At 46.1% G+C, this 11,316-nt stretch overlaps 1 protein-coding gene across 2 annotated transcripts in view; it reads right to left on the bottom strand.

Annotated features, from left to right (window-relative positions):
- Positions 1–557: 557 nt before the first annotated feature.
- Positions 558–11,316, bottom strand: part of EFNA5 (ephrin A5) — a 296,211-nt gene continuing 285,452 nt past the window's right edge. The window contains exons 3-5 of one of the 2 annotated variants that reach the window (XM_055430094.2): positions 10,868–10,933; positions 10,382–10,462; positions 558–5,061 (exon numbers count right to left, since the gene is read on the bottom strand). In XM_055430094.2, coding sequence (XP_055286069.1) covers positions 4,940–5,061; positions 10,382–10,462; positions 10,868–10,933 — 269 coding nt within the window. In that variant the 3' untranslated portion in view covers positions 558–4,939. The remainder of the gene's footprint in view (positions 5,062–10,381; positions 10,463–10,867; positions 10,934–11,316) is intronic. The other variant, XM_055430095.2, reaches the window with a different exon arrangement.

Raw genomic sequence — 11,316 nt, 5'->3', positions numbered from 1 at the left:
AGCAGATCATTTTTGCAAATCTACTATTTACTGATAAGGAAATAAAGATGTTGTGTGACTTGCCCAAGGTCACATCGTAGTAAATTACTTTTCCTTGGTAGTGAGAATTGTGGCTTAGGATTATACAGAGGTGATTATTATTATTACTACTGCCATTCTCTCTTTGGGAAGTATCAGAGATTTGCAGTAAAATGATTATCTTTGTCTTTTTCTTGATGAGGTGAAAAAAACAGGTGCGAAGTAAAAGAACACAGTTTGTATTTAGCTTTTGTATTGGACACTGGTTTTAGGATGCAGGGCTTGTCATCGTGCCTATTTTAAGGCTCAAATACTGAGACAAGGCTGAAATCTCACCATTTTCTCATCAGAATAACTGGAATGTGCCTAGATAGTTGGCCATTTTGAACCCTGCACTCTTTGACCTTCTCAGGCTTCTCTTGTGCATGTCGTATTATCTTTTCTATCCACCAGGATTTTGAAAAAATTCAGCAGATTGCAAGTAGCCCCTGAAATAAAGGCGTCATTCAAGGAACAAAGAAGTAGAAGGAGGGCTCCAATTAAAATGATGAAAATCTTTCATTTTTATTTAGGTATACTTGTACGGACACGTGTATATACAAATACAGATCTTATGGGTTTGTCTGTGTGTGTTTTGTATTGTTTTCTTTTTTTTTACATTTTCTTTTACGTTTATATAATGTCAGCATTTCAAAACAGCACTGGATGAGGAAGTGCAGGGGAACTGCAAAGCGGGCACTACGAGCAGGACCACACGGAGCCGGGCGTCAGGCCCAACGCACACACAATGAGCGGCTTCAATGGGGTGTCGCGAGCAAAGCGTGGAGAGCGGAGCTTGACTCATGGTAACCTCCAGCATGCCAGCGCCTACCACACTTGCAGACAGTGGGGGCGAGCCCGCTGCAGGGGGATCTGTCTCACACCCGCGCAGCTCTGGGGCAGACGCGTGGGAAAAACTCGGTGACGCCAAACCAGAGGCGGACCTGCCCACTCACGGTTCTGCGGGAATGCAAAACGCGGGAGGAAGGCGAGAGACGAAGCGTAAAATAAAACAAGGATCCGAAAGGAAAGGGGGTGTCGGCAATCGAGGGTTTTCGTGGAGGTGGCTTCCAAAAGAAAAAATAATATCAGCGATCACAGCTCTGGGAGCAATGAATGGAGGGAATAAGTTTAAACTGCTTTTTGTTTTTAAATTTGGGGTAAACTAATAACCATGGCTGCTGCCGGGGCTAAGGCACCAGAGAAAAACAAAGTCCCTGAAAACCCGCAGGTCAGGCGCGGCTCTGCCCTTGCCGGAGACGCAGAGAGGAAGAGCACGGCCAAGCCCCTCGAGGGAACGGGTTTGCGATCTTCCCCGTGCTTTGGCTGCATGTGACAGTGACAAGCCTCTTCCTGCAGAAAAATGGACACAGTCCTCTATGCAACCCCCCCACAAACAGGCAACCAAAGTTCAGAACCGGGGCTGAATTCCCTAACCCTTCTCAGACCAGCATGCTGGGGTGGGGGCGGGAGACACCACAGGGCTCCAGCATCAGACCTTGAAAACACTGAGCGAACTACCGATCAAAACAAGTCATGTTGTTCCAGGTCCCAAGACGGTGGAGTCTTAAGACTGGGAGGGCGATGACCACACGCGAGTCCTGTATGGAGCAGTGTCTCGGGCCGCTTGTGACTCTTCTTAGCCACGTAGACATTGGATGTTTCGAAGCCTTAATGCATGTTTTGTATCCTGAAAACTATTGTTCTCACTTACAAAAGACATAAGAATCAAATTAATACTTTATTATCAAACACTATATACAACAGAGGTTGCTAATAATACAGAATTTAAAGAACGCAGGTTTTTTTTTTCTTTTTTAACGTTTAACTTTTCTTTCTTCTGCCACCCAAGAAAGTACAGTACAAAACAATAGTCTAAACTAACACGGACTGTTACCTGGTCTATTAAAGGATACACGGTATCCACTAAACAGACAGATCCTTATTTCCCTGCTTCACGCTGCAAAGCCCTTGGCAACCAGGGGCAAAGGTCGCTGGGGTTTGACTAACTGGGGCTGAGAGGCAGCGAAAGCTGCCCTTCAGATTCTGAATTGGTTTTGAAATTAAAAGCTGCTATAAAGTTGCGTCAACATCCTCCTGAAGCCCCCTGAGGGTTGTAACACCATCACAAAAGGCCACCGGCACTTTTTGGACAAAATGAAAACTGTCTGATACCAATCATCCTGAAAACTCCGAGTCAAGCGCTACCTACAATTACATCACTTACAGGTAGAGAAGCGCGTTTTCTACTCGTGTGGATAGTCTTGCTTTTTTTTTTCTTCCTTTTACATTTAATTTGTTGTGGCACAATGGTGAAGAAAAGGGTCTAATTTCACTGTGAAAAATGAAAGACAATGGCAGAGGGGGCCATGAGTAATTATTTCATCATTTGTTAGAGACGAATGCTAGAAAAACCACAGAAGTCACCATTTCTAAAATGAAGTTAGCACTGCTAATGTAGTTATGACTAAACTGGGATCATTACAGGATCGTTTGATTTCCTTGCGGTTATACAACATGCAGTATAATTTTGGTTCTGACTATTGATCCATTTTAGAAGGTATCTTTTTCCCCCCCTTACCCAAATCCCACCGGACCAACAAGCCTGTAACTATTAATAAGAAAAGAAATATTACTGAGTATCACTGAGAGTTCCGAGTATATAGTTAATGCAAAAACAATAACAATCCAATGCTGTGAACTTTTGTTTCAGTGAAATGGTGGCTGCCCTCTGTGATAAGACTCTGCCACCCCAGAGACGTTCCTGGTGTCTGGGGGAACAGGACTGATTCCACCTGCAAGGCTGGCAACCGCACTCACGGTTCCAAGTCTCACTCACACGGTTCCACGTGCCAGCAGACAGAGCCTGAACATCAGCTCCAAATGGATCGGTGAGCTCAGATTACATTCCAATGTGTGTACAACTCTCCAGGGTGCTGTACCTTTACAGCTGCCTTTCATTCACATATTTCTCGAATTGAGAACTACTCACAGTTCTTTAGCAAATTCCCATTCATAAAGTCTGTCCATAATATGACCCCTCTTTTTTATTTTTAACTTGTACATTAAAAACAAAATTTTTTTAAAAAATCCTTATTGTGCTGGAATGGTTCCAATTTTTCACATCTTACACGATCCTTGCATTTTATTGGTTTTGTTTTGAAAGGCATGGTTTCTATTGTCGTGTCCTGCCATAGCAAAAAAAAAAAAGGCTTGATTTCTTTTCCGTGGGTCTGACACTTTTCCCTGTCTTGGCTTTTGGAGTTAAAAGTTCGTGACACCCTCTGCAGTAGAAACCCCCAAGGCTTGCATTTCCTGGTAACATCCTGGTTGGCCAATTGACTATCCTCTTGCCCCACCCCCACAATGAAACAAGATAACCCCCCATATTTCTAAATGTATCAAGGGATACCACTTTTTTCTCACAAGTTTAAATAGGACAAGCATATATACTCACTCTCAGCATAAAGTATATCTAAATAATGTATTTTCTATTCTAGTGGATTTTTAAAAAAATATTTTGTTAAAGTCTTTGGGACTCCATCCTGTTTATCTCCCACAGATAAACACATGTTCCCCCTAGGCTTCAGGCTGTGTCAGAAAGGGAAAGGATATAAAATCAACTCTTGAATTTTCTCTTTCCACAGTTTGGAATCTTTATTCCAAATTTCCCTTTAGCCCTCCCAAGTAGTACAGACTGACTCTCCCGGGAGCAGGGGTGTGTGTCGGAGCCCCTGGAGTCTGGAGTGCGGAGCCGAGTACCGGCACTGGGGTGGGAGTTGGGGAAAGGCCACACCACACTGGCGCTCCAGCAAAGCCAAATTTCGTCCCCTCTGGCCCCTGGTATCCTTTCCTTGGTACACGTGGTCCCCCAGAGGAGTATCCAAAGCTATTCGGTAACACACTCATCGACCCTGGCTTCTCAGCCTCGGGGAAGGTCACTTTATTCGTAAAAATGCCTCTTTCAGGTTCTTTACAAAAAAAAAAAAAAACCAAAACCCAAAAAGTTGTAGCACCATGGTGATCTGTATTCAAAGGAAAAAAAAAAAAAATCATCTGGTGTGCATTGCCCAGTCACCAAAAAAATTAGAGGCACTCATCATACGTACATGTCCCCTACCCAACCTAGTTTTCTGCTTTCTTGCAGGCTCTGTGCTAGCATTCCGGCCCCTGACCCGCCTCCTAGACCAAAGGCTTCTTTTACGGAGCACAAGTTTTGCTGCCAAGGATGGTTTAAGACAGTCATCTGTAAAGGGAAAAAAAAAAAAACCCAACCAGTGTCTCAACCTTTGAGAAGCCTGTGCATGATGTATGCGCCCCTAGAGGAATCGGTGTAATCTGTTCTCCGTCCTTAATACCTCCCCTCTGGACTTGACACGCTGACACGCTGCCCTGCGTCGTACAGTCCCGAATGAGAGGGTATGAACATCCTGGGCCAGGGGAACACCCCCCGGGCCCCCGCACCCCCGGCGGCCTCTGCCGCCGCCCTTCGGTCCACGCAGCGCGGACGGCGGGCGGGCGGAGCGGAGCGCTCTCAGGAGGACGCACAGGCGCCGACGCCTGCTGGGGTCCCTCCCACAATCTGGCATGTTCATCTGGAGTCCGTGTAATTTGGAAGGGGGTGAGAGAGGGCAGGGGACGGGGCCGGGGTGGGGATGAGGGAGGCAGGAACTGCTTTAGCACACCACCGCCACCCACCCCCGCAAGCCCCAAGTTGTTGCTTAGAATTCAGGCTGAAAGAAAGAAAACAAAACAAAACAAAATCTGACATCTGCCAAGGAAAAACCAATATCAAGTCCCTTCTCAGGATGAGCAGTTAGGTGGATCTCTGGCGTTCCAAGACCCTGATGTTCCTGGTGACAGGTGACAGGAGGAAACTGTGCTATAATGTCAAGAGCATCGCCAGGAGGAACAGCAGGATCGCCAAAAGGCGGCTGGGTATCCTTGGGGTTTGCGCCGCGTTCTCGCCGCGGGATGGCTCGGCTGACTCATGGACGGTGTCATCTGTTCAAACAGAAAGCACACGTTCCAGTGAGATTTCACATCCTTAATAACTCTCTCTCTTGCAGCAGCAGCCTGCTGTTCGCAGACCTCGCCACCCTCTGCAAAGTAGGGTAATGAACCTTGTGCCACCATTGACTTTCATGTCTGCATAATCACTCATTATTTACAGCAAACAAAAGGAGAGGCAGAGAAAATTGGACTTTCTCAGCAACATGAACGGTTTCCTTAAAAACTGGGGCGGAGAAAAACGTGCATGCGCTGTAACCTCAGGCCCGTGAGCTGCCTTGGTCTGCTGGCAGTCAAACACACCATGCGCAAACCTGACGTCTGAGCGGGCCTTCTAAACCCAAGAAGCAGGGAGAAGCAAGTAACCAGGTGTGGAGGGACGCAGTTAATGCTGGCATATTAGTGGTTAACCGGAACGGGGTGCCCCTTTGCCTCTTTTTAGAGGTTTCATAGGATTAGTGTTGAATGCCTGGTTGCTGGACGTCTAGATGCATTTTCAAAGATGAAGAATTAAATGATAAAGGAGCATTTTAACTCAACAATATGTGATGCTCGCCGAGCCTAAATAAATCGGTGCCCGCTGGCTTGCCTACCATTAGGAATCAATTATGGTGCTATTTCTATTACAGACCCTGTATCTTCAGGATTAAATGACTTGAACTTGACTATTTTTATCAGGCTGAAACTGGGCACATAAATCATCAACGTGGATGCAAATTTTCCCCTAAATAAAATGGATTAAGTGAAGTAAGCTTCTTTTATTTAGCCATCAAGTGTTCTGGAAGACTGCCTCTGACTCTGGACAGGCTTCCGGAGTGGCATGATTAACAGGCTTAACCAGGACACAGGAACTCTGCAGCAATTAGCACCCAAAGGTGGACCTCACTATGCTCTCGTGTTGTCTGCCTCCTTCCTTCCACCTGGCTGTGGATCCCTGAACTCCCCTGGGGCCACCAGAGGGGTTCTCTGGTAGATTTCATTTTAGCATCTGTGGAGCTTCCTGTTGGAGCTTAGGGATTGGCAGGGTGGGTTCACTCAGTGGTCGGTCAGAGGGAACGGCAACAAATGAGACTGTCCTGGCGGTTCCTAACTCTGCAGACCTCAGAGGATCATCCCTAAACCCCAGCTCCAACCCCTCGATGGATTCACTCTTTTAAATGCATCTCTGTTTTCACGTCACGTCACATGCCTCCTCTTTACCAGGTAGAGCAGACTCCCTTGTTATCTGTCCTAAAGCGACCGCCTTTTAGGCTCAGGCTGGCTTCTGCTCGAGCTGGGTGCTCGTGGGCTGTGTCTGTTCATTCCTTTCTCTCCCTCTATCAACTTAGAAACGTGTCTTCTCCGCGCTGAGGCTTCTGCTCTTATCATGTTAGCCCATCCCCACGTGTAGAAAATGCTGCATCCTTGTGTCAAATTTGCTCTCCTCTCCTGGACCTGAGCAAACCTGCGTGGAATACCTAGTAGCTAGGAGACTAGAAAAGGTTAGGAAGCAAGAATGGGGAATTAAATGGATGCAGAGGGGAAGAGAAACCGCCCCCCCCCCCCCCATGATGTAGTCCAAGACTTGCAGACTCTCTGCCCTGCTCTTAGCCTTGCAGATGCACTCAATCTGGAGTTAGGAGGTAGATGTAAATGCCCTTGAATAGCCCTGAAAAGAAAATCCAAATCTCTGTCGTAAGAGCACCAATCCGTTGTTATTCAGAATAACAGAGGACTTTGGGCTTAACTATGAAAGAACCATAAACCCTGAGGATTCTAAGGGTTCATTTTGAAATACCACTCGTACTGAAACATGAAATTACATCAGCCATTGGGTTCCTCTCTGTCTTATCTTCACCAAGCTATTACCCAGTCCTCTTCCTTGAAAGTTGGGTTGTACACTGATGAAAGGGACCCAAGTAACAGGCAGACGCTCAGTGAGCTTGACAGGGCCCGCCGTCCCCACCGCGCCAGGGAGCTCAGCGAGGCTGGCCGTGCTCTAGCCCCCACGGCACAGACAGGGGACTGACCCTTGCAGACCTTTGAGAGGAAAACTTTGGTTTCTCACATGAGAGGAGCCACGAGGCCAAATGTAGCTTTCAAGCCTAATCTTTTTCTAAGCCACCAACCAGTATCATCTTGGACTCAAAGGGAAGAAAAGAAAAAAAAAACCTCAGTCCCCTTAGGGCATCAGGGCTCGTCTCTTCTCACCATGAACACACTAGTCCTGGCTTGGGATTCTATGAGCAACCTGTGATTAAACAGGGCCTTGGTGCTGGGTGATCCCGTGGCCTCCAGGAAGCAAGATGAAAGCCAGGCTGTCATTTGGGTTAGGTCTGAGCAAATTTCAGAATTCTAAAGAGGAAGTCACAAGCAATACCTGGCCCAATAGAAAGTGCACCTAAACATGAGAGAATTCCTAAAACTGGTAACAGCGAACGTGGCTTGGAGGAAGAAAACACTTCTCTTCAGAAGCCAAATCAAGTCTCGCCTCCTGGCTACAGGATTCCACACCACGAGGGTTTCAGTGGTTCACTATGAGAATACTGGCAATGTTTCGGAGCATGTTATGTGGCATATTTCTGCCCTGAGATCATCCTGTATCCCTGATGACAGGAAACTGGCAGGCAGAGTGTGCAAGCAAACAAACAGGACACATTCCGAAGACAGGTGAATTAGTATGCATTGCTGAGAACATGCAGTGGAATCCATTCAGCCTTGCTGGCTTCATAAAGTCTGGTCTACACTCAACATCTGCCATCCAACACCATGCGGCAGAGCTGCAAGCCTGAATCTCCTAAGGAACTCGGGGAAGTCGCAAGTCTGTCATTATATTCGCATAGCCAGGATCATAGCTCAACCTTGTCTTACTTTTTTACTGAAGATGCTCACTAGAACGCCCTTAAATATAGTCCTCACTGCCTCAAGGAGCTTTTCCTACATGTACACCTGCACGTCCATCCCCAACACACAGGGTCTGACCACAGTCTGTCCAAGTTTTGCAAACTTGTATCAGCTATGAGTGCTTAGATTTGGGGTCCGTTATGGATTTAAATGCCCAATGAAAATACAGCCTGTTCCCCCAAAGACCATGAAATATGTTCACATATGAATGCATCTTAGGATCCTGCACTTTTATTATTAGTTGAATTCAAAGGTAATTTTCCTAATGTCGAAATGGTCCTTCGTGTGCCTCTTTATTACCAATGAAAAGAAAAAACATACAATCTGTTATATTTCTAAACAGTCAGTGGGCAGTGGGATTTACCTGGAAAAAAGATTACTGAAAAGCTCTGCCTACAGTATGCAACAGTGTGCATCAAAAAAACTTAATTCAGGGTAAGTTATGTCTGTAACATGCCTAACACGGCCGGTCAGCTTCCACGCAACTTGTGAACAAAGCCACGATGATCAAGCTCTCTGCATGGACATCTCTGTCAAGCAATGGTAAGAGAGTCCTACATTTATACTAACGTAGGAATGGGAGTTGAGAAATGCTAATATCACCCCTGGATCTGGGTATAACCAGCTCAGTTACCAAAGGAAGACTGTAGACTCCGGGGTCCTTAAAAGAGACCTCCGCTCACTGACAGGTCCTACCACAGCCCACGGCCTCAAGCCTGGGAGGGGTCTGGTACCTTGAAAAGCCACAGGAATCCTTCCAGATTTCCAGGACACAATTAAAATGTCTCCCTGTCAGCACTCATTCCTTGCAACTTTTCTAAGGCAGCTAACGGATCCCGGGGGAGCCGCTAAGGCCTCTGAGAGCTTATTGTACACGCCTCTCCTTTGCACAAGAGGCCTGCCTTCGAGAAACAGGAATGCTTGGAGAGAAAGCCCGACTCTTCCCGTCAGTTACAATGCGGAAGCTCTTCTGTGTCCGGAGGCACCACGTCAATTCGGGGTACGTTTCCCTAAGGCCCACCGACCATGTGTCCCAGCAACAATACTCAAAGGATAATGCAGATGTCACAACTTGTTTCGTGTCCAAGGCCATCAGAAAGGTAAGTCCCACTGCAAATAGGTGGCGAGGTTGGGGGTGTCTATTTACGTAAGAGGGGGCTTACACTTTTCTGGGAAGAGGAAATAATTTTGTCCTCAAACTTTGAGGGCTTCCCTGGTAGCTCAGTTGGTAAAGAATCTGCCTGCAATGCAGGAGATCCTGGTTCGATTCCTGGGTTGGGAAGATCCCCTGGAGAAGGGAAAGGCTACCCACTCCAGTACTCTGGCCTGGGGAATTCCACGGACTATATAGTCCATGGGGTCACAAAGAGTCAGAACGGCTGAGCAACTTTCACTTAAGCTTTGAGGTAGTCACAGGAGATGGGTAAGGACACGAGTGAAGATCTCGAGCAAGTCGGATGAGGAAAGGCAACCACAGGTAGGAGGGTGTACAGGGGCTCTGAGGCGCACTCCTCAGTGAAGACAGACTCGAGGGCTCCCCGCCCCCCACCTCACACTCTAACTGCATTAAAGAGCCGGGTTGAGTTCATAACCAAATAAATGGAGAGTTTACCGATTTGCATTATCCACAGTAAGCTGCAGCGCAAATGCTTCAGCGATCCCTTTAGTGGTTTTATTTTTCTCCATAGTGATGGGGAAGTTTGGGTGTGTGGAAGATAAAAGTAGTAGAAAAATTTATTTATCCTTAATACTTGTCTTGCCTCGGTAATCAAGGATCACATTTGGTGCGACAGACTACTGTGGATACATTCGTGGTAGCAGCGGGTGCGTGCATTTGTGGTGTTAGGAGGCAACATGATTATCCTTCTCCAGGCCTACTTCTATTGACAATGGCACAGATAATATTCGAATTTATTTCATTTTATATGAAGTCCTTCAGAGCAGTTCAATGATGCCTGTGAATTTCTAGAGAAAACTAAAGAGGCTGAATTAGTTGCTATTTTGTGCAACAGAATGATTACTTTTATCCGAAGATTGGGATCTAATATGAAATTTTTATAAGCGCATACAATAGAAATTTTCTTTGAATTATACGAAAGCAGGTCCATTAATAGAGTGATTCACCAGCATGCTCAGAGGGTACGGTACAAATAAGTGAGACTCTAGCATTCTGATGGGGCTTCTACCCGAGGATGCTGCGTTATATCCAACCCACGTCGAGAAAAAAGCAAAGTCGTAATTTGTCTAACATGCATTAATTACACAGATACTGGAGGAATGAGGTAGAAATAAGGAACATTAGCATCGCTAGCAATGAGCAAAAGCAGGGCAACTACAACATGCAAACGTGCAGGGAGGAAGGAAGGAACAAAAGTACGGAGGCACCAGAGAGAAATGCACTTGTTAAAAGAGATTCTCTGAGCATACTAACCTGCTGGTTCTAATGAATTCTCTACTTTGTCGTTAACATCGAAAACACGATCATGAACACCTATAGTTTTCATACAGCTATCTATAACAAAAATAGAGATAACAGCCAAATATGTTAGTGAAGACGCCCTTTAACTCCCGTTTCTTTTTTTTTTTTTTCTTTCTAATTTTTCCTCTTATTTACGGAGAGATTGGTTTACAATCAGTGGCATGTATCCAAATGCCAGAATTGTTCCCATTTGCTGTGCACGTACAACATTCTGAGAAACAACAAGTTAGCAACTGCTGTGTACTTAAAAGCGTCATGAAAAAAAAAAAAAAAACGATGAGAAAAAATATGATGGAAACGAAAACATGGAGGCTGATATACAAAACAGATACCACACAGGGTTTACAGCAGAAACAGTTGTCCCGCCGGGACCCGGACCACACAGTCGAGCATGCGCAGTGAAGCCGCCCTCAAAGACGCTCGTTGGCGGGGACTTACTTGTTGGCCGCACGAAGACTTTGAGCTTCAGACAGGACCGCCTTCCGTTGTCTGGGATGGCAGAGGCTGTGGGAGAGACAAAAGGAGAGCGAGGGAGAGAGAGAACACCACCAGGTTACTCTTCATCTGCAAACGCAAAGTGTCCGCGGTAAATTCTTGCCTGCACAACGGGAATGTACTCTGAATTCTTCCCAGACGGTGAAACAGAAACACTGCTCAGATGGACGCCGACGGCTGCGGGCTGCTTTCCTGTGCCTATCTTTTCCTTTCCATGAGATGAAGAATCATGCAAGAACACTGGAAATCTGCAGGAAAATACTTTGGATTCTTATTTCAAAGTCTCTGCTGCTTAACTTGCTCTGTAATCAGTTTTCTCTTAAAATAAGAAGATAAAGCTTGAGTCCCCGGGCTACCCTTTCCTCTACTGCAGGAAAAGGGCCCACATGCCT

Source organism: Moschus berezovskii, chromosome 8, assembly GCF_049115385.1.
Source record: "Moschus berezovskii isolate FMDL1 chromosome 8, NW_MosBer_1.0, whole genome shotgun sequence".
Lineage (NCBI taxonomy): Eukaryota > Metazoa > Chordata > Mammalia > Artiodactyla > Moschidae > Moschus > Moschus berezovskii.
Note: the sequence above shows the minus strand (reverse complement) of the source record. Positions and strands in the feature narration are given on the sequence as shown.